This window comes from Podarcis pityusensis (genome assembly GCF_964106645.2).
Source record: "Podarcis pityusensis genome assembly, chromosome: 3".
NCBI lineage: Eukaryota > Metazoa > Chordata > Lepidosauria > Squamata > Lacertidae > Podarcis > Podarcis pityusensis.
In genome coordinates, this window is record NC_138026.1 from 82,605,153 (window position 1) to 82,628,088 (window position 22,936).

Below are 22,936 nucleotides of genomic sequence, written 5' to 3' on the forward strand. Positions count from 1 at the left end.
CACCTGGAGTACTGTGTCCAGTTCTGGGCACCACAGTTCAAGAAGGACACTGACAAACTGGAACGTGTCCAGAGGAGGGCAACCAAAATGGTCAAAGGCCTGGAAATGATGCCTTATGAGGAACGGCTAAGGGAGCTGGGCATCTTTAGCCTGGAGAAGAGGAGGTTAAGGGGTGATATGATAGCCATGTTCAAATATATAAAAGGATGTCACATAGAGGAGGGAGAAAGGTTGTTTTCTGCTGCTCCAGAGAAGCGGACACGGAGCAATGGATCCAAACTACAAGAAAGAAGATTCCACCTAAACATTAGGAAGAACTTCGTGACAGTAAGAGCTGTTCGACAGTGGAATTTGCTGCCAAGGAGTGTGGTGGAGTCTCCTTCTTTGGAGGTCTTTAAGCAGAGGCTTGACAACCATATGTCAGGACTGCTCTGATGGTGTTTCCTGCTTGGCAGGGGGTTGGACTTGATGGCCCTTGTGGTCTCTTCCAACTCTATAATTCTATGATTCTATGATTCTCTTAGCATGAGGTGGCCAAAGTATTGGAGTAATTTATACTGTGGCTAATTGGTTTACAGTTAGAGCACTTAGGCATTATTTCTATCCCAACCTACTTGCAAATAAGCCCCACTGAATTCCAACTATCCCACTATGCAGTCCTGTGCTTGTCCACTTAGAACCTTTCAAGTTCAATAGGACCACCAACTCCCAGATCACCTAGACCACTATTCAGAGTTTTAACTGTCTTGTTTGATTATTGACATAATAAAACATGAGTTGCCCTGGGCTCATGGTTTTTATGCCTCTTACTCTACATAGTTGGATATCATTGGTAGGAGAGAATGCAGAAAACTGTGATGTCACAGCACAAGTAACTTCTACTTTTGCAGATTAATTTGGCCTATTGAAAATATGACATGTGCAAACTCTTCTGGACCAGAAGACTTCCTTGTTCTAATTATAGGAGAATGGTCTTACAGAGGCTTTTTAGGGGTTCTTAGTGTTTTTGAACTTTGGTTCTATATGTGGGATGGGAGTGAGGAAGAGGGAAATGGATCAAAACTATTTTCAAGATATTGACAAAATGTAATGTTTAGTTGTCCCCTCCATAAATGGCACCTCTAGAGGGCACTGTGTTACTGGAAGAAAGAGAATTCAGTGTAAACTAGTGGCATAAAAGCAATATTACCTTTCCTGAAAATGACAGGAGCAAGTATACCGTGTGTTTCTTCAGATTTGCTCCGCATTGCTTGGAAGGTAGAGTTTTCTGCAACAGACTTAATCATTTCATCAGACAGAGGTAGCTCATAAAAGTCAGCTATTCGCTTCACTCCTTCGTGAAGATTCTGGAAAATAACAATAAAGTTAGTTATGACTTCATAAATATATTTGGTACTAAGGCAGATTTCTAAGTTAGAATCAGCCCTAAGATTCAAGAATGGGGCAGGCTAAACACCTGAATAAATATATTCATAAATGTATGTGCTTTAGCTATTCTAAAAAGGTGCATTTGATATTAGCAAAATAAGTGCAGCATGAAAAGTACAGAAACATTGTCTCAGCAAAGGCACATCATTTACAACTTTCTATTTGCTTCTGTAACTTAGATTTGAAAAGCATTTTTCCCCAGATTTCTGCTACCCATTTTTTTTTCCATTTCCAGCATGTCATGTTTAATCATCTACTGTATATTCCTTTTAACTCAGAAATGTTTGAGATGATTAAAAGTTTGGAACACTACTTCTGATAAACTTAGTTAGCCTGTGAACGAGCACACCCAGAAAGATTACACCACAATACTTAATCAGACTGGCATATTGGTGTGCTTAGTATTTAATGAACTGCAGAACTGTAATTTTTCTTTTATTTGAAATATCCAAACCTACTTAACAAACAAAAACCAAATGCGCATGCACACACGCGTGCACACATGCACACACGCACACACTACTCATGCTCTTAAGAAAACAGTTGTTGCAGAAGAAAAGTCAAAATATAACACTGGCAGAAACACGGCAGAAAGTACTTGGCAGCATGATGAGAAAGAACTTCCAAACCTCAGACAAAAGGGGGCTTGCCCCATTTGATCCCCCTCTCAAGGAGGGAGGAGGACACAGAGGACCAGGCCTTTGGTGAAGACCAGAGAAGTGGCAAGTTTATTATGCCCTTGATTGTTCCAATGAATTATGATAAAAGGGGGTGGTGTAATAAAAGCAATAGCTACTATATAACCAGGAATAAAGGCTAAACGTTTATCTAACATTCTTTTCTTATTTGAAACTGGGAAATGCAAAATAATAACATATAGATGGATTCTCAGATTGCAGCATCCCTTCCCCCGCCCAGCATCACAATTTAGTTTTTTAAAACCTTCTTTTGGAGCCAGCAGAAAGTTTTTCAGCCTAAATCTGGCATGGGAGATTGGAGAGGTTGCAGCTGGGGAGACACACACACACACAAACACACACACAGAGAGAGAGAGGGGGGGGGCACCTAAAACACAATCTGATCTGTATTTAGGCCTCCATTTAATTTAGATTACCATCCCCCCCCAAAAAAAAAATATTGATGAGGACCTCATTCCATAACAAGAATGAGGAAAAATGAGTGCATTTCTAAAAATTATTAACTACAGGTTTATTAAGGGAAAGAAAACCAAAGGCAATGACGGGGGGGGGGGAGCGATCAGAAACAGAAAAGCAAAACAACTGCTCTCCCTTTACCAATTCAACAACCATCAATACACCTGTCTGAATTTCCACATACAGCTTGATTAGGCCATCTAAGGAAAATGAATGCACAACAAAATCATTATCTCAATTTCAAAGAATGCTCACTTCTTTCAGCTCTTCAAATGTGATGATCATGACATTTTCGTCATCCATATGTTTGTCCCAAGCAAGAGCATGGTCAAAGTAGGATTTCCAACAAACTGAAATGAAATGCAAACAGCATATTTCAAATCCCGGGTGTGGGGTGGGGTATACAAAATAATATCAGTTGCTGGCAAAAGCTGCACATATCCTACAATGAGAATACAACACTTGGTTCATTCTGTTTAACCCAACACTGATAAAAACCAGCCATTTTTATGACATGCAAAATCTGTACACAAATCATCAGGTGTTGAAAAGATGCCTAAATTCATATTACCCATCAGTGATGAGTCTGGCTATCCACCACTATCTGAAGGACATCTACTAATGATGCAAGTCTGAGTAAAAGAAATATCGACTGTGGGCTTTTCCCTGCAATCAAGAGTCCTGGTGATCTGAAACTTGTTTGCCTTTCATCTGAACAGAAGCTCTACACAAATACTTTGAGGGAAGTTTCAGAAATACAGAAAGTGAGAACTTCTAACCTACCTTCGCCACTCATGAACTTTTGAAAAAAATCATCCCAAGAACTGACATCTGGAAGAACAGGGTTTTTGTTGTAAAAATGGTAATAGGATACAGCGGCATCTTTGGGGTTTCGAAATACTACCAACATCTATTTAAAAAGAAAGAAAGAGATATTAGATTTTGTTGGAACCTCCCCTGTGCAAACATCTTTAACTTTCTGGAGCTGACACATCAAAGAGGCCATTGGCCCCTACCTAAGGCAGAACTTTTAAGCTCCGTGCCTTGCTCTGGAAGGGAGCCTCTCAGACAAGCTCTATGGTAAGAAGCTCCCACAATTTCTCCCAGGAGCCTCCAGGAGCCCATGCGAAACCTTCCCAGAGCCCAGTAAGAAAGGCTGAGCGCTTAAAAGCTCTTTCTGTGGCAGGAAAACTTAGCACAGAAAGTGCTTTGCAGCTCTTTGCCTTGTGTGAGTTTACCGGTAATTTGTGTCATTGCATGCTGGCCAGGCACCATACAAGTAAAGCTGTTATTGCACAAGTTAAATGCAGACAGGTTGCAAGTCAACAGTATTTATATAGAGTAAGCGTGCAAGTTATGCTCATTTAGCTTTACTGTACTTTTAATCTCTTGTTGGAAGCCGCCCAGAGTGGCTGGGGAAACCCAGCCATTTGGGCGGTATATAAGTAATAAATTATTATTATTATTATTATTATTATTATTATTGAATTGGCAAAGTATTTTATTAAATTAAAAGTGGGCGCAGGGCTCTGGGGAAAATGGCTTTGGCAGTCCCAGCCAAAAATGGAACCCAATGTGTTTTGAGTATATGCAATTTTGGCATTAGGTGTGATCCCCAGAACATAGGTTGCGGACATAGTGTACTGAAAGTAACATATCAGTGCAAACTGAAATGGAAATGCTGAAAAAGCTGGTGTCTTAAAATGTTCTCTGTTCTTGCCCATCTCGCTTAAACTGGTTGTGGGGAGAGACTTGTTTTTCTGGGACATAACAGACTGCCACAACAAAAGGCAGGAAGTTTAGCAGAGTAGATATTGCTTCCAATAACATTTTGCCTTGGAGAGACTTGGGGGATGGCTTTTGCTTTATAGTTCCCTCTTTGGAATTTCCCTCAGGTAAACCTGAGTATCTAATTCTGAGGATGTTATGTACTGAGTTGAATAGGATCCAAACTGTAGCAGTCTGATTGGTCCTAGAACAATAGGATCCAAAAGGCAGCAGTCTGATTGGTCCTAGAACAATAGGATTCAGAATGCAGCAGTCTGATTGGTCCTAGAACAATGCAGCAGTATGATTGGTTGGCAGGAACCACCCAATCCTGCTCCAGATAGAAGTGAATCCACAACCTGATTGGCTTACAGTAGAATTCCAGAATTAGCCAATCATGTGCAGCCCATTGTGTAAATAATGTATATAAAGCAGATACTGTGAGGGGACATTTATTCATTCCTCCTCACCACTATGAGCTGAATAAAGAGCATGAAATCACTTTGCGACTCTGAGTATATTTCACTGGCGACGAGGATGGGATCCCGCTGAGCTGACTGCCACACACAGCACCGCAGCACCGCCAACTGCCGCACCGCTGCCTCGCACCGTGTATCCAGGCTTCAGCTCCGGGGCACAAGGAACTCAGAATGGCAGCCAACAGCAGCTTCTCGCCATTCAACCCAGCATCTGGAGACTGGGAAGCGTACGCCTCCCGTTTCACCTTCCTCCTAGAAGCCAAAGGGGTCACCGACGAAGAAGACGCCAAGAAGAGGGCGATATTCTTCAGCGTCTGCGGAGAGGAGACGTTTGAAATCGCCCGGGCTCTCCTTGCGCCTGAAGACGTCGCTACTGTTCCATACAAAACAATAATGGAACAGCTGAAGGGGCACTTTTCGCCGCAGCCCTCAGTGGTGGCTCGTCGAAATGCCTTCTACGCAAAGCGGCAAGCCCCTGGGGAAACCATAACTGGGTTTGTGACCTCTCTCCGCCAAGCCGCCCGGTTCTGCAACTTCTCAGAGCTGGAGAACATGCTTCGTGACCGCCTCGTCGGTGGCCTGAAGGATGAGAAGCTGCAACGGCGCCTCTACGCTAAGAAGGACCTAACGTTCCAGGTCGCTCTGGAGGAGGCCCTGGCAACAGAAGCTGCCGAGAGGTCGACCCAAGAGGCACGGCCGAGCCTGCCATCCCAACCGAGGGTCCACCATGAAGACCTCACCGACGACTCAGGATCCGACAGGGAGGAGGTGCACCGAGTACAGCAGCGCACTCAAGCAGCGCACAGACCACAGCTGCCTCGACGAGAAGGAGGGAACTGCGCAAGCTGCGGGGAGAGTCACGAGAGGAGGACCTGCCGTTTCCGCAACGCAGAGTGCAGGCAGTGCAGAAAATCGGGACACATCGCCCGGGTGTGTCGGGCTCGGCCCACCCGACACCAGGCATCAGATGACCAATCCAAGAGCCCCAGGTCCCGGGGCCCAACGCACCAAGGCAACTCGACGGAGCTCACGGACTTCCAGGTATACCAGTTGCCCCACCCCAACGTAGAGAAAATTTATGTAGAGGTACAGATAGAGGGGGCCCCATGCCGCATGGAGCTTGACACGGGTTCAACTCTATCCATAATCTCGGCAAGGACCTTAAGGAAACTGTGTCCCACTGGGGGTCCCAAACTCAGGCCGGCCCCATTCACCCTCCGGGACTTCCAGAAACGTAAGGTCCCCACAATGGGGGTGGGGACCTTCAGGGTGCAATACCGAGGGCGGACGCGGCAACTGGACTTGCTTGTGGTCAAGGGCCCCTACATTAGCTTACTGGGATTGGCATGGTTTGGACCACTGGGGCTAGCTGTCACCGGGGTGAACCACACTAGCTTACAAGTGGACGTGGACGCCATATGCAAGGAATTTCCAGGGGTTTTCGATGGGAAATTGGGACAGTATACGGGCCCCCCCATTGCGCTACAGCTTGACCCCGCAGTACGACCGGTCAGGCTCAAGGCCCGCCGGGTCCCGTTCGCCTTGAAACCCCGTATAGACGAGGAATTGGACCGACTCGTAGAGCAAGGAGTGCTGGAGCCGGTGCCTAATGCTCCCTGGGAAACCCCAATCGTCACACCCGTCAAGCCTAATGGTTCGGTCCGCATCTGCGCAGACTACAAATGTACCATAAACAAGGCCCTCACGGCCCACGCATACCCAGTGCCAGTGGTCAGCCATGTCCTTGCCACCCTGGCTGGGTCGAAAATTTTTGGCAAGCTGGACTTGGCCCAAGCATATCAACAGCTGCCAGTAGATGAGGCCACAGCAGAGGCACAGACGATTGTGACGCACAGAGGAGCGTTCAGGGTAAAGCGGCTGCAATTCGGTGTCAGCGTGGCACCAGGCATATTCCAGAATATAATGGACTCTCTCCTTAAAGGGATTCCTGGCGTCACCCCCTTCTTCGATGATGTGTTGATTGCCGGCCCCACACCAGAGGAGTTTGAGGACCGCCTCCGCACCGTTCTGCACCGTTTCCAGACGGCGGGTCTCAAGGTGAAGCGGGAAAAATGTCTACTAGGAGTGCCTCAGGTGGACTTTCTGGGATTTATGGTGGACGCAGAAGGGGTCCACCCGACTGGGGACAAGGTACGGGCCATTTGTGATGCCCCAGCGCCCAAGAGCAAGACTGAACTTCAGGCCTTCTTGGGACTATTGAACTTTTACCATTCCTTCCTTCCCCACAAGGCGGCGGTAGCGGAGCCCCTACACAGACTCCTGGACAAGCGGGCCCCTTGGGTGTGGGGCCAGCGCCAGGAGGCCGCATTCCAGGCAGTCAAGGACTTGCTTGTCTCAAACTCGGTCTTGGCACACTTCGACGAGAGGCTGCCGGTGGTGCTAGCATGCGACGCCTCACCCTATGGCATTGGAGCTGTCCTGGGGCACCAACTCCCGGATGGAAGAGAGGTACCGGTGGCGTACTTTTCCCAGACACTCAACACAACCGAGCGGAACTACTCGCAAATCGACAAGGAGGGTCTGGCAATCGTAAAGGGAGTAAAAAAATTCCATGATTTCTTGTACGGGCGGCCCTTCACCGTGGTGACTGACCACAAGCCGTTGCTTGGCTTGTTTGCCCCCGAAAAGCAGACCCCCCAAGTGCTGTCTCCTCGCGTCCTCAGGTGGTCAATTTTCCTTGCCAGCTACCAGTATGCACTGATTCACCGACCTGGGAAGGCGATGGGCCATGCGGACGCCCTCAGCAGGCTACCACTACCGGAAACAGGCCCTGACCCAGCACCTGCACAAGAGGTTATGAGCCTGGAGCTGCTTCCCGACCGCCCCATTCAGGCACAAGAAGTTGCACACCATTCCAAGAAAGATAGGGTCATCTCCCGGGTCCTGGACTGGGTGTGGAGGGGATGGCCCAGCAGCAGCCCCGGGCCAGAATTCGCCGGCTACACAACCCGCAAACATGAACTGTCGGCCCACAAGGGGTGCCTGTTATGGGGAAGCAGAGTCGTTGTTCCCCAGCCCCTCTGCAAAAGGGTCCTCACAGCCCTACACGAGACACATCCAGGGGTAGTAAGAATGAAGGCCCTTGCCAGGAGTTATGTGTGGTGGCCGGGGATCGATGGAGAGATAGAGGCCTGGGTCAAACACTGCCAGGCCTGCCAAGAATCCCGCCCAGATCCCCCAAGGGCCCCAGTCCAGTCCTGGGAGTCCGCCCGAGCACCATGGTCACGCCTGCATGTGGATTTCGCTGGCCCCTTTCAGGGGAAAACATTCTTCATAGTGGTGGACTCCTACACCAAATGGCTGGAAGTCGCACTGGTACCGTCCACTTCCACGTCCGCAGCCATCCGGGTACTACGCAGGCTGTTTGCAACCCACGGGCTCCCTGACACTCTCGTCTCAGACAACGGGACTGCATTTACGTCAGGAGAATTCCAAACCTTCACAGCGCAGAACGCCATCCGCCACATCCGTTCGCCGCCGTTCCACCCTGCCACCAATGGCCAAGCAGAACGCATGGTGCGGACCACCAAGGACACCCTTCGCCGCATGACGCAAGGGAACTGGGAGTACCGCCTTGCCACATTCCTTCTAGCACAGCACAGCACCCCCAGCTCAACGACTGGCCGGAGCCCCGCTGAACTACTAATGGGTCGGCGCCTTGCAATCAGATTGGACCGCCTTCACCCCGATAGAGCTCAGGATGAGGTAGTGGTGGGGGAAGGCAGGAACCCCCGGACCTTCGAGGCCCAGGACCCAGTGTACGCAAAGAATTTTGGGGCAGGCCCAGCATGGGTACCCGCCACAATCACCAGGGTCACTGGCCCCGTGTCGTACGAGGTGCTAACGGATGGGGGGCAATGCTGGCGCCGCCACTGCGACCAGATACGGCGACGATTCCCGGGAGAAAACCAGGAGGAGGACAGGTCAGAGGAGTCCCAAGGGAACAGCGGGGCAGTGAGGCCCATAGAGCAGGAGGGGCCAGCAGGAGAGGCAGAATCAGTAAATACAGAGAGGACCCGTGAGGCCGAAAGGACACCGGAACCAGAACCACGACTGAGCGAGCCGGTTGCACCAGACCAAACAGCCGCATCACAGCCAGCATCCTTGGAACACGAGCCAGAACCCGGAGCCCGGACCAGGGAACACCCCAGGCCACAACGCACACGTAGGCCGCCGGCATACCTTGAGGACTATGAATGCGACCTCCCGGGCAGGACTGGAACTTAGAGGGGAGGGGTGTTATGTACTGAGTTGAATAGGATCCAAACTGTAGCAGTCTGATTGGTCCTAGAACAATAGGATCCAAAAGGCAGCAGTCTGATTGGTCCTAGAACAATAGGATTCAGAATGCAGCAGTCTGATTGGTCCTAGAACAATGCAGCAGTATGATTGGTTGGCAGGAACCACCCAATCCTGCTCCAGATAGAAGTGAATCCACAACCTGATTGGCTTACAGTAGAATTCCAGAATTAGCCAATCATGTGCAGCCCATTGTGTAAATAATGTATATAAAGCAGATACTGTGAGGGGACATTTATTCATTCCTCCTCACCACTATGAGCTGAATAAAGAGCATGAAATCACTTTGCGACTCTGAGTATATTTCAGAGGAAGAAGACGGAGGAAGGAGACTGTCTACATTATTCTATGGTTTGGCTCATGAAACAGAACAGGCATAGGCAAACTCAGCCGTCCAAATGTTTTGGGACTACAACTCCCAACATCCATAGCTAACAGGACCAGACATCGGGGTTGATGGGAATTGTAGTCTCAAAACATGTGGAGGGACGAGTTTGCCTATGCCTGAAACAGAACTGTGACAGACCCGCATGTGAAGAGAACAGTTTCAGAGGTCCCTTACCTCACACAGAGATTACAGATAAAGCAGCACCTTTGCCTCCAGCTATGCAAAGAATGCAGTGGGTCTAGATTTAGTTGTACCTAAGTCCTATTGAAATCAATGGGTTTAGTCATGAGTAACTAAGCCAAAGCAGGAGAGAGCAATCCAAACCAGCCAGGAGATCCGCACAGAGGAGCAACTCTGCTCAGTCCTCACACAAATCCTCAACCCAGTCCGAGGGAGGGTTGGAATGCTCTGTTAGCCTGGATTTAGGCCAACTGATGTAGAATTTGCTTTGACAATAAGACAAGAGCTGTCAAATTAAGATACCTATATTAAGTACTCAGTATTGTGATTAAATGCTGTTAGAGTATTAGGCAATCATAATAGTAGTGAAGCTAGTCACTTACCTTCACCTTATTCTCAAAAAAAGATTTGGGAATATTATCATAATGAAAATGTGTAGAAAAAATACGTGGAGAAGGCTGCTTGTCCATGTCCTAGAATAAGAATTAGAGGAATGTTAACTTTGTTGTTGTTTCAGGATCTAGAGGGGTTGTTTTTCCCCTTCTTTTTATTGAGCTTTATAAGGGGGGGGGGGCTTTGATTTACATATTGACAGAAGAAGAATAACAAACTATACAAAGAGGTTTGGAGTACATGACCATTTGGGTCTCTTCAAGTTGTACAATTCTTTGATTCTAAGTATTCACCTTTCTCCCTCCCCCCTTTACCTAACCTAAAGACATGATTCGGATCCAAATAATAATTATTAATAAAGTTCATATGATCACTGAAGTGGAGAGAGTCTGAAAGTTGTTAACATCGGCTTCCGGCACTGACTGCCATGGTGAACAGCTGTGCCCATGCCAGCGGAGCCCTTCTGCACGGCTAATTGAGGATAATATGAGAGTAATTATCCTTGCAAAAGGGGGGGGGCTAGCTTCACCCGCAGATCATCTGATACCTACCGCCCGTTCCAAAGGAATGGGGGGGCAGGGGACGCTGGGTGCATTGTACTGCGTATATCAGGAACTCTCAAAAGCAGTCACGATGAGCAGAGGTACTCTGTTTTTTAAGATGAAATTTGGACTTAATAAACAGGCATGCTCTGAACTAGAGGAGATAAGATAACCTGCTAATTGGATCAGCCACTGAGTGCCAAGGTTTCGATGTGGAGAAGGACTTTCGTCATAATTGGATCGGTATGTTGGGTGACAGCATCTTAAAATGTAGAGACATCACCTTGCCAACAAAGGTCCGTATAGTAAAAGCTATGGTTTTCCCAGTAGTGATGTATGGAAGTGAAAGCTGAACCATAAAGAACGCTGAAGAATTGATGCTTTTGAATTATGGTGCTGGAGGGGATTCTTGAGAGTCCCATGGACTGCAAGAAGACCAAACCTATCCATTCTTAAGGAAATCAGCCCTGAGTGCTCACTGGAAGGACAGATCGTGAAGCTGAGGCTCCAATACTTTGGCCACCTCATGAGAAGAGAAGACTCCCTGGAAAAGACCCTGATGTTGGGAAAGATGGAGGGCACAAGGAGAAGGGGACCATAGAGGATGAGATGGTTGGATAGTGTTCTTGAAGCTACCAGCATGAGTTTGACCAAACTGCGGGAGGCAGTGGAAGACAGAAGTGTGAGATTTTGACCAGCTTCGGCCCATCTGAAGCTGATACAGGCTCGTCTCATCTTGAGCCCAAACAGAGTAGTCCACACAGCAGAAGGATAAGCAGTATGTGCCACATTCTTAACTTTATTTCCACTCTATGCTGAGAGAATACAAACATGCATCTTGCCTCTGTGAGAGCAGAGAAGCAACCCCTCTCGGAAACAAAGAACACCGAGAGAACAGTGAAAAACAGGAAACCAGTGTACGTCACATCCAGTCTCCCATTCCCGTGGGAATCCAACAGTAACTCTGACTGTGGAATGCAAAACAATGTCTTGTGACTGCAGTTGCTGCTCAATGAGGGAAATAGAAACCAACATCCTCCCCCTTTCTGTGAACATCACTGGGCAGCATGTTCGTACAGTATCAGTACAAACCCAACTTCTGCACATAGGTACAGTGTTGATCCTTTGATACAATCTTGGACAATACATCAGCAGGAATTTAATTACCTGGCATATAGGACACCGTTACGAGTCCCTTCTGAACACATTCCCTAGCATGTTGCAGTTTCAATTGCAAATGCTTCGTGCTTTGCTTACAACCTTCAGAATTCAGCAAAGCCAAACATGCTTTGTTGTCCTGGTAAACCTGGATTGGACATTTGACAGGAATTTTCATGTCTTTGCACAATTGTAACAACCATTCACAATCCTTTAGTGAATAAGACAATGCATTTAGTTCAGCTTCACAAGTACTTAAGCTAACTGTTGTTTGCTTCTTGCATGACCAATCAAATAGACCCTGATTGTACATGTAGCAAACTCCAGACGTACTTTTCCTGTCTGTAGTGTCACTTCCAAAACTTGCATCTGCAAATATCTCAAGACCACCAGACTTCTGATTGTTAAATCTCAGTCTGTAATGCATAGTGCCTTTCAAATAGCGCGCTATGCGTTTCAGAGCTTTCCAATCCTTAACAGTAGGATTGTTGACTTGTCTGCTTAGTAAATTACAGCTAACAGCAATGTCAGGTCTTGAACATCTGGCAATGAAGTTCAGTTTGCCTAGCACACTTCTGTACAGTGTAGTGTCAGAAAATGCTCCTTCAGTGTCATCTACCTGATAACCTGTTGTCATCAGTGTGTCTACAGGGTTAGCATCCATCAGGTTTAGTTTGCTTAACACATCAGCAATTTTCCGTGACTGGTGTACTAGAATGTTACCATCTTGATCTCTCTCTATTTCCAGAGATAGGTAGTTGTTTACCTCACCAAGATCTTTCATGTCAAAGTGCTCTTTCAGTTGAGCTAGGGCGTTATTGTACATTGTGACATCCTTCCAAAAGAACAGAATATCATCAACATAAAACAAGCAATACAGCTTCTTTTGCCCCTCCTCTTTGACAAATACACATGGATCAGCTTTCCCTTGCTGAAAACCTAGAGAAAACAATACTTCAGTGAGTTTTGTGTGCCAACACCGTGCACTTTGTTTGAGACCATAAAGAGACTTCTTCAGAGAACAAACAAATCCGTTTTACCTGTACGCCATCAGGTGGAAGCATATAAAGAGACTCACCTAGAGATCCGTACAAAAACGCTGTATTCACATTGTGGTGACTAACGTGTAGATTCTCTTCTGCAGCAAGCTTGAGCATAAGCCTAATGCTCTCATACCTCACGGTGGGTGAGTAGGTCTCGTGATAGTCTTCACCTGGTACCTGTGAAAAACCTCTGGCTACCAATCTGGCTTTGTGTCTGACTATCTTGCCATTTTGATCAGTCTTCGCTTTGAAGACCCATTTGCTTCCAAGCAGTTTCATTCCTGGAACTACTGGAACAAGCTCCCATGTTTTGTTCCTATCTAAGGAATCAAGCTCAGCCTTCATGGCATTTAACCATGGCTCAGCATCCTTTGAATCCAAATCCTGGATTTCTTGGAAACTTGAAGGTTCAAATACCTTCTTGGAGCTTTTAACAGCTGCTACTGCTGTTTTAGCAAATTCATCAGCAAATCTCTTTGGAGGTCTGCCTTTAGTGGCTCTTTGTGACCTGCGAACTAGCCGTAGGTCTTCAACACTCTCCTCTTCCTTCTTAGGAGAAAAATGACCTATTGTGAACAATGGTGTGAGGAGAACCTGAGCTTACAGGGTTAAACAGCTCAGAGTGTACGCTCTGCGTACTGTTGGGAGGGGGGAGGTTCGTCATTTCCGAGAGCCTCAAGCCTTTGTTCTCTCTCTCTACTTTCGCTTTTGAGGAGAGAGGACGTGTTTTTCACGATGCTGTTCGCTGTGATAGATAATGGATAGCCTGCTGTAAATAAAACTGCTTTTAGCTGCTAAGATCCTGAGTGGACTTTATTTAAGCACACTGAAGAATGCACTGGAGTTTTTGCAGTCTTTCTCTTGCCGCTGTCGAAACTCTGCTATGCTCAGGTATGTGGACTTTGGAATGCAGAGGCCTGCACAGGGGAAGTGTGCCGGACCTCAGGCTTATCTGAGCAATAAATCAATCGCCTGACAGGTTATGGGTGGGCAGTTATTGCAATTGGAGGAAGCTGCTTTGAAGCCTGAAGTGCTGTGTGCTTAAAAAGGCTGAGAAAACCGAGAAGCTGCTGTTTTGCTGCCGGAAGGCAAAAGTCCTGCTTTGAGGCTTGGCCTGGGAGAAAAGCAGGGAAGCTGGCTGCAATGCTGTGTGCTGCAAAGAGCCACTGGAGGCCTCTCCTTTGAAGCTGGCTGGTACGCGTGAGTACTTCAAAGCCCCAATGGGAGCACTGGGGGAGGAGATGGCTGAGCTCCAGGACTTTTATGATGTCCCGTTTGAAAAGCTCACAACCCAGTCCTGGGACATCTGGGTTAGAAGAGTCAGGGGGTGTTTTTTGGCCACAGGGTTCCGGAGTATAGCCCAGAAGGAGCCGGCCCCACCCATGCCAGTTGCTGCTGAAGATGGCGGAGCAGAACTGGAGGCTGCTCTGCTGGAAGATAGAGAGCAGAGAATGCAAAGAGAGCTCTGCATGTTGAGAGCAAGCGTGGACGCTATGCTGTTGCCCCACCTGGAGGGCGTTGAGTCGGCTCAGGCCGCCTGGCAGGTGCTGAGGAGTCTGTGTGAGAACTCAGCAGGAGCCCAGGGCCGGGAGAAAGCCGAGAGCCCAGAGGGGGCTGCTGGCCATGTTCCTGAAGTTACAGCTGGGAGTAGCTGCTTTGTCTCCGAGGGGCCGTGTGATATTGAGGCCTACAACCAGAGTGCTGGGGAGCGTGCAGACCCAGGCTGTGCACCCAAAGGTGGGGGTGCTTGGAACAAAGGAATGGCTGAAGAGGGAGCTGTGAGAGCTGTTGCTACGCGTCGCCGCTGTTATCGCTGTGGCTCCCCCTCCCATCTGGTGAGAGAATGTCCAGTGGAGGAACAGCCGAAGGCCGTCTCCCGTAGCAACCAGATAAAGGGCTCTTCTTCAAAGCGTAGGAAAGGCAAGCCGAAGGCAGCTGGCAGAGACACTGAACGTAAACATTTGGCAGCCTCTATGGCTGTAGTCAAGAGTTGTCAACAGGATGCTGTGCTGGCTTTTGTCATAGACTCAGGAGCGTCGCATCACCTAGTGCCATCTGCAGGATTCCTGGAGAACTGCATCTCTGTAAAATCTGGGAAGACTGTTTGTTTAGCAGATGGGACTCGACACCCACTCACGCAGACTGGCTCACTGTTTTGTTCTTTCTTGCAGGATTCAATCCAGGCTTTTGTTGTTCCAGGACTGTCCTGCGCGTTGCTGTCTGTCAGTGCACTTCTTGCTGAGAACTACAGAGTGTGTTTTGAGAACAATAAGTGTTCTATTTCCAAGAATGGACAGCACCTAGTCAGTGTTGAATGTAAAGACAGGTTGTTTGTGATAGATGCTTCTTTTGCAGGTCCAGATGACACGGAGGAGGCTCAAGCGCAGTGTGCCAATGTTCCAGTTCATGATGCGTGTCCTCACTTATGGCACAGACGCATGGCACACGTGTCCTGGGGGTCAGTGATGAAGATCCCAGAGTATACGCAAGGGTGCAAAATGAAATCATGTGCTAAGTTTGCAGAGCGTGCAAGTCCGCAAAGGTGAAAACGTGCACATACCCAAGGTCTGAGAGGGTGACCACTTGGGCTTTTCAGTTAATTCATGCAGATTTGTGTGGGTCGTTTTCTGTGAGCAGTATGGGCGGAGCCAAATTTGCGCTGGTTCTGATTGATGACCATACGAGAAACTCTTGGTCCTTCTTGCTTCAACGCAAAGATGAAGCTGTGCCGCTAATCAAAGACTGGATTGCGGCTGTGGAACTGCAGTTTTCCACACGGGTGCAAAACTTTCAGAGCGATCGCGGTGGGGAGTTCACCGGGTCTGCACTGCAAAGTTTCTTCCGCAAAAAGGGGATTCAACACAGGTTGACTTCTCCACACAGTCCCCAACAGAATGGGATCACGGAACGCAGAAACAGGACTCTAGGGGAGATGTCGGCAGCTCTTTTGTTTGATGCCGGGCTCCCACAGCGCTTTTGGGGGGAGGCTTGGCGAACGGCCAACTTTATTCTGAACAGGTCGTTCAATTCAGTGGTAGGTGACACACCGTACTTCTTGCTCCATGGCAAGAAACCGAAGGTGCACTACTTCCGCGTTTTTGGCTGTGAGGCTTGGGTCCTCATACCAAAGGCCAAACGCAAGAAAGGTGAACCCAAGTCCCAAAAGATGATTTTTTGTGGGTATGAGCCAGGGACCAAGGGGTGGAGGTTTGTGTATCTGTCAGGGAATCAGTCCAGAATTCTGCTCAGCAACAGTGCTGAATTCTGTGAGCAGAGTGGCTGGGCAAGGATACATGGGAACCCTGACATCCTGTCAGAGAGTCTGCTAGACTCTACTGATGAAGGAGAGGAAGAGGTTGAACCTGCTACTGAGGCTCAGAGTCCAGACCCAGTGCAGGCAGAGGGGAGAACTTCTCCCAAGGCTGTGAAGGTTGAGCAACGCAGTGCTCCATCTTCCCCCACAGGTTCGGCTGAGAAGTCCAGAAGGCGCAGTAAGTCAGAGGGGGAGCTCTCTGATGCCAAGGACGTTCTGGCTGGCCCTAGTGGGTCAGAGGGGGTTCCTGAAGTAGTGCTGAGCCGTTCAACTCGGACGACCAAGGGGAAACCTCCTGAAAGGTTTGCCGTCACTAGTGTGTGGGTCGGAATGGCACAGTGTGAACCCGAGAGTTTTGAGGATGTCCAGAAACTGCCTCAGGAAGAAGCCAGGAAATGGCATGAGGCGATGCAGAAGGAGATGAACTCAATGGAGTCTCTAGGTGTGTTTTCCCTCACGAAGTTGCCGGTGGGTGAACAGACAGTGGGTAGCCGCTGGGTTTACCGTCTTAAGCCCACAGCGACAGGAGAACCACAGTATAAGGCCAGATTAGTGGCGAGAGGATTCACGCAGCGCAGGGGGTTGCATTATACGGAAATTTATGCGCCCATGTGTAGGAGTGAATCTCTACGCTTGGTCTTGGGCATCGCTGCACAAAGAGGTTTGCTGGTGCATCACTTTGATGTGGATGTTGCTTACTTGAACTCAGACCTCCAGGATGATCTGTACATGCTTCCTCCTCCAGGGTTTGAGGGCAATGAGCAAGGTACTGTGTGGAAACTTCACAAGTCAATTTACGGCCTGAAGCAGTCGGCCAGGAATTGGAACTTGTGCCTGAATGAAGCTTTGGAGAAGCTAGGTTTCAGGAAGAGTCTTGCTGACAGTTGCCTGTTCCTTAGAGGATCAGGAGACTCACAGGAACTGGTGTTATTTTACGTTGATGACATCATCCATGTTGGAAAGGCAGACAAACAGGTGCAGAAGTTTGCCAAAGAGCTTGGGAAACGGTTTCAGCTCAAGAACCTGGGTGCAGTAAAGATCTACCTAGGCATCCAGATAGCGAGAACTGAGGATGGTAGCTTCTTGCTCAGTCAGAAAGGCAAGATTGAGCAGTTGCTGGAGAAGCTCAGAATGTCCGATTGTGCAGGAGTTCGGACACCCATGGAGACGAACTTCGTGAAAGATAGCCAGCAAGCAGAAAGTGCTGAGTTTGAGAATGCTGAGCTCTTTCAGTCAGCTCTAGGTAGTCTGTTGTATCTGTCCCAATGGAGCAGACCAGACATTGCCTTTGCTACCAACCTGCTAAGTAGGGAAGCGTCAAAGCCCAGTGTGAGTGCTTGGCACGGTATCAAGCGGGTACTGCGCTACCTGCAGCATACCAAAGACTTCTGTCTTAAGCTGCCAGCTGAAGGTGAGGCGAAGCTCACATGCTATGTGGACAGTGACTGGGCGAATTCGCAGGACCACAAGTCTGTGTCTGGATTGGTGGTAAAGTTTGGGAAGTCACTAGTTGGGTGGAAGTCCCGGAAGCAAAGTCTCATTGCGCTGTCTTCTACTGAGGCTGAATTCAGTGCACTGTCAGATTTGTGCCGGGAACTAGAGTTCTATAGATGCTTGGTGCAAGAGATCTATGGGGATTGTAGCTTGCCCATCACGGTTTGGGAAGACAATCAACCTTGTTTGAAATTGGCTGAATCTGCGCAATTTAAGGCCAGAACCAAGCATCTGGACATACGTTTCCAAAATGTGTGTCAGAGTGTTCAGTCAGGTTTGATACGGCTGAAGTATTGTGCCAGTCACAGTAACCTGGCCGATGGATTTACCAAACCTTTAAGCTTCCAGCGTCATGGGGAGTTTTGTGGTGGTTTGGAGTTGGGGGTAAGTTCTGTACTTACTTTCCCCACAGTAGCGCAGAGCGAGAGGGGGTGTGAGGAGAACCTGAGCTTACAGGGTTAAACAGCTCAGAGTGTACGCTCTGCGTACTGTTGGGAGGGGGGAGGTTCGTCATTTCCGAGAGCCTCAAGCCTTTGTTCTCTCTCTCTACTTTCGCTTTTGAGGAGAGAGGACGTGTTTTTCACGATGCTGTTCGCTGTGATAGATAATGGATAGCCTGCTGTAAATAAAACTGCTTTTAGCTGCTAAGATCCTGAGTGGACTTTATTTAAGCACACTGAAGAATGCACTGGAGTTTTTGCAGTCTTTCTCTTGCCGCTGTCGAAACTCTGCTATGCTCAGGTATGTGCAGAGGCCTGCACAGGGGAAGTGTGCCGGACCTCAGGCTTATCTGAGCAATAAATCAATCGCCTGACAAATGGTTCCTCCAATTCTTGATCAGAGCTTTCAGAGGGTCGCATAGAGGCTTTTGCACTCTTGAAATCCTCTGAATCACCCGATTCAGTCTCAGACTCAGAATCAGGACCTTCATCAGTGGGTTGTTGCGGCAGCTGTGGCTGTTGCTGCTGCTGTTGCTGTCGCCTATCCTCAGTCTCATCACTGTCATCAGGATAACATTGGAAAATTCCCACATTCTCCCCCCACTTGGCATTGTACTCAGCACTTCTTGTGAGCCTAATTGTCTTAGAGTCAGTCATCATTATTCTGTAAGAACCTTTCTGATAACCTAGGAATATACCATGCAATCCACGCTTGCCTAACTTGGAGCTTTGTGGTGTGTGAACCCACATGTCAGAACCAAAAATTCTCATGTGTTTGATGTATGGTTTCTTGCCAAACATCTTCTCATAGGGGGTACAACCAATCGCTGAAGATAACCTGCGATTATAACTGTAAACAAAACAGGCCAAAGATTCCGCCCAATAACTCTCTGGAAGATTGGCATCATGCAGCAAGGTTTTTAACCCTTGAAGCAATGTCTGATTTGCCCTCTCACAAAGTCCGTTCTGCCATGGCGAGCGAGGACTAGATAAATCGTGCTGAATTCCTTTCTCAGTCAGAAAAGCTTCAAACTGCTGAGAAGTGAATCCCCCCCCCCGCGATCAGTGAAAAGAGTCTTTATTTTCTTACCATGCACATTTTCCAACCAAGCACAGAATTCCTTGAACCTTGTAGGAGCCTCTGATTTCTGCTCGAGATTGTACACATAAATATACCTGGAAAATGCATCAATGAGAACCATGAAGTATCTGTTTCCACCCAAAGAGGGCAACAGTGGACCAACCAAATCAGCATGAACAACCTGGTTATTGGCCTCTTGGCAAATTGCCCTGCCGTCCAGCCAGCGCTTCCCCTGGGCAGCTCTGCTCGGAAGCCTGAAGCTGACCTAGGCAGGGGGGCAGAGTGCACGCAGCGAGAAACTGTTGCTGTGCGTGTGTGTAAACATAAATCAGGCAGCACGCACGGTGTCTTCCTTATCTTCTGAAAGTCTTTATTCGTGTAGAAAAACAGCTCTTAAATCTCTCCGGGCGACAACGCACACATCTTGCGTCCTCTCTCCGCAAAAGCGAAACCAGAACTGAACTCAGGAAACACTCCCCTCAGTATACTCAACCACGCCTCAGAATGTAAGACGTCACACAGAACCTCTTAACCCTGTAGGTTCTGATTCTCTCCACACCCCCTCTCGCCTTACAATCTGAGAGGAGTTGTGGGCACACATATTTACAGACCCTTGAGAGTTCAACACCTTCCCCATTGCCTTTTGCCTCTTCCTGGCGTCTTTGTCAGGCACCTGTTGAACCTCCTCACACATCTCAGATTCGCACCCAGCCACACCAACCCAAACACTAGTGGCTTCATACCTTTCAGGTGGAATTCCCTTTGTTGCCCGAGATGAACGCCTGGGCACGAACTGGGGTGCTTCTTCTGACCCACTGGGGCCAGCAAGTGCGTCTTCTTCACCAGACGACTCCCCCTCTGACTTGACCCATCTGTGAGCTTTCTCCATTATGCTAACAGGAGATGAAGGCTCACTTTTGGACACTCCTTTAGCAACCCGTGGAGATGCCCAAACCTGTTCCGGACCTTGATCCTGGACCTGGTCCTCATTTTCAGGTTCAGCCTCTAGCTCTCCTTCCTCCTCAGATTCAGATAGACAATCTGAGAGAACGTCAGGGCTCACTTTGCGCCTTGCCCAACCATCCTGCTCACAGAACTCAGCATGCTTGCTGACCAGCAGCTTGGTCTGATCACCCTCTGGGTATGCAAACTTCCACCCATTTGTTGCAGGATCATACCCACAGAAGATCATTTCCTGGACCTTTGGACCACCCTGCTCTTGCAGAAACTTTGGTACCGACACCATAGCTTTCGAACCAAATACACGGAGGAAATGCAGGTTCGGCTTCTCTCCGTAAAGCATAAAATGCGGGGTGTCACCTACCACTGAATTGTAGGACCTATTCTTCGTGAAATTTACAAATTTAATTCCTTCCCCCCAAAAGCTTTGAGGCAAACCAGAGTCATTCAGTAGAATCTCTGTTGCTTGAACCAGAGCTTTGCTCCTAAGCTCTGCCACTCCCTTCTCCTGAGGAGAAGTCACCTTGTGACGTATCCCTTTCTGACGAAAGAATTTCTGCAGAGCAGACCCAGTGACCTCTGACCCTCGGTCACTCTGGAACCCCTGCACCTTGGTGGAGAACCTTAGTTCCACCTCCGCAATCCAATCTTTGATCAGTTGCGTTGCATCCTCTTTCCGTTTCAGAGGATAAAACCAGCCAACCTGGCTGAAATCATCCTGCAGCGTCAGCCCAAACCTGGCCCCGCCCAGACTCTGCTTTTGCATGGGACCAAAAAGGTCTGTGTGCACAAGCTCAAAAGGCTTTGTGGCCACCCTCTCCACTCTGGGAAAACCACACCCTTTTACATTGGCTTTTCTGCAAGCCCTGCACTTTAGGGGTCTACCACATTCCCTTATTTCGCACCCTTTAGTGCACTCCGATAGCATCTGGATATCCTCACAGGAACCATGTGACATTTTCTTGTGCCACACGCAAGCACATGAAACATGAGCATGAACATTTGCAGACTTTGCCTGGACTTTCTCAGCACACCCTTCACCCTCCAGAGGTGCTTCAAGAACAAAAAAGCTGTTGTGCCCTTTTGGAACACTGATCAAGACTTTCCCCCCTCTGGAAATTGTGCAGACATCCTTCTCAAAGCAAACCTTATACCCCTCCTGTAAGAGACAAGGTACAGATAAAATACAATGTTGTATCCCCGGCGCCACGTAGACTCGCAGCTGCACCTGCAAAACAGAAACATAAACATGTCCAACTTTAGACAATGGCTTTTGTAAATTGTCTGCAAAACACACTGTCTTCCCAACCAAAACAGGTTTGCAGTTCCACATCTCAACACCAGGTGTCTCAGTTATCAGATGTCTGTTGACAGTACTGTCAATAATCCAACGTATCACGTTGCTCTCAATGCAGCTGTCCTTCAAAGCTGCCATAGCAACAAACGTCCCGCTGCCCCCGTCCTTGGGGCCTTTGCAGGTGTCCTTTACAACCGCCATGGATGCAGTTAGCTGATAAGCGCCGTCTTCCCCCTCTGAGCCACGTCCTCTCTGCGACTTCACACGCCTGCCCCCTCTGCTGGACTGGTTGCCATGGAAACCCGGCTGATTCCCGTGGGAAACGACCTTGGAGACATCCTGCCCTGTCTCCCTTGCTCTCTGTGGGCAGTTGCGACGCAGATGGTCAGGAGAATTGCAAACGTAGCAGCGACGAGTGGAAAAACACTGGGGTGAGCTCTCAGCTAGCGAAGCTTCCAGGCCAGCTCCGCCCCCTCTGAAACAGCACTCCTCCTCGGCATACACAGTGGAAACTTTTCCAAACTGGCCTTTGGGCTTCTCTGCCCCCCCGACACCTCCAACAGCACTCCGTGAGGCTGTAAAATCAGGGCTTCTGGCTGAGCACTCGGCGTCATCCTGCTCCTGGCCTCCTGCTGAGCTTTGACACAAACCCCTCAGCAGTTTCCAGGCTTCACAGGCCGACTCAATGCCTTCCAAATGCGGCAATAGCTTAGCATGTACGCTTGCTCTCAACATGCAGATCTCAGCTCTCATAGCTTTCTCTCTCTGCATTTTCTCCTCCAGAAAAGCAGACTGCAGCTTTTCTGCATCTCTGTCCACCAGTTCTGCAATTTCAGCAGCAGCCGGTTTGGCTGGGGACGGTTCTTTCTTGCATACTTCCCACAGCCCTGTTGCCCAAAACCAGGCTCTCACTTTCCTGACCCAGGTTTCCCACGACTGGGTGGTGAGCTCTTCAAGCTTCTCAAGCGGAGCTTCAAGCACCTCTTGGTCATCTGCCATCTTCCCCCGGGGCCCAGCGTACTCACGTAAACAAACAGCAGCTCTCCAGCTCCCGGTCCAGCAGATCAGCTCCTCCCAGCTGAGTTCGTCTGCCTCTCTCAGCTTCAGGCAGGACTCAAAGCTGGCTTCAGCGTCGTCAGCTTGCCTTCAAACGTTAGGCACAGCTCCAAGCTCTCTGCAGCCTCTCCTCAGCTGGCTCCCACACACACACCGGCACGTCTGGCAACAGCTTCAAAGCGTTTTCTGACCATCCATAACCTATTGGCCTCTTGGCAAATTGCCCTGCCGTCCAGCCAGCGCTTCCCCTGGGCAGCTCTGCTCGGAAGCCTGAAGCTGACCTAGGCAGGGGGGCAGAGTGCACGCAGCGAGAAACTGTTGCTGTGCGTGTGTGTAAACATAAATCAGGCAGCACGCACGGTGTCTTCCTTATCTTCTGAAAGTCTTTATTCGTGTAGAAAAACAGCTCTTAAATCTCTCCGGGCGACAACGCACACATCTTG

General features: G+C 48.7%; 1 protein-coding gene across 1 annotated transcript in view; it reads right to left on the reverse strand.

Annotated features, from left to right (window-relative positions):
- The window catches only part of LOC308473041 (uncharacterized protein), a 68,958-nt gene that overhangs the window by 40,548 nt on the left and 5,474 nt on the right, over positions 1–22,936 (reverse strand). Inside the window, exons 3-6 of the mRNA XM_080998289.1 lie at positions 10,100–10,189; positions 3,366–3,492; positions 2,838–2,932; positions 1,190–1,346 (exon numbers count right to left, since the gene is read on the reverse strand). Coding sequence (XP_080854415.1) covers positions 1,190–1,346; positions 2,838–2,932; positions 3,366–3,492; positions 10,100–10,189 — 469 coding nt within the window. The remainder of the gene's footprint in view (positions 1–1,189; positions 1,347–2,837; positions 2,933–3,365; positions 3,493–10,099; positions 10,190–22,936) is intronic.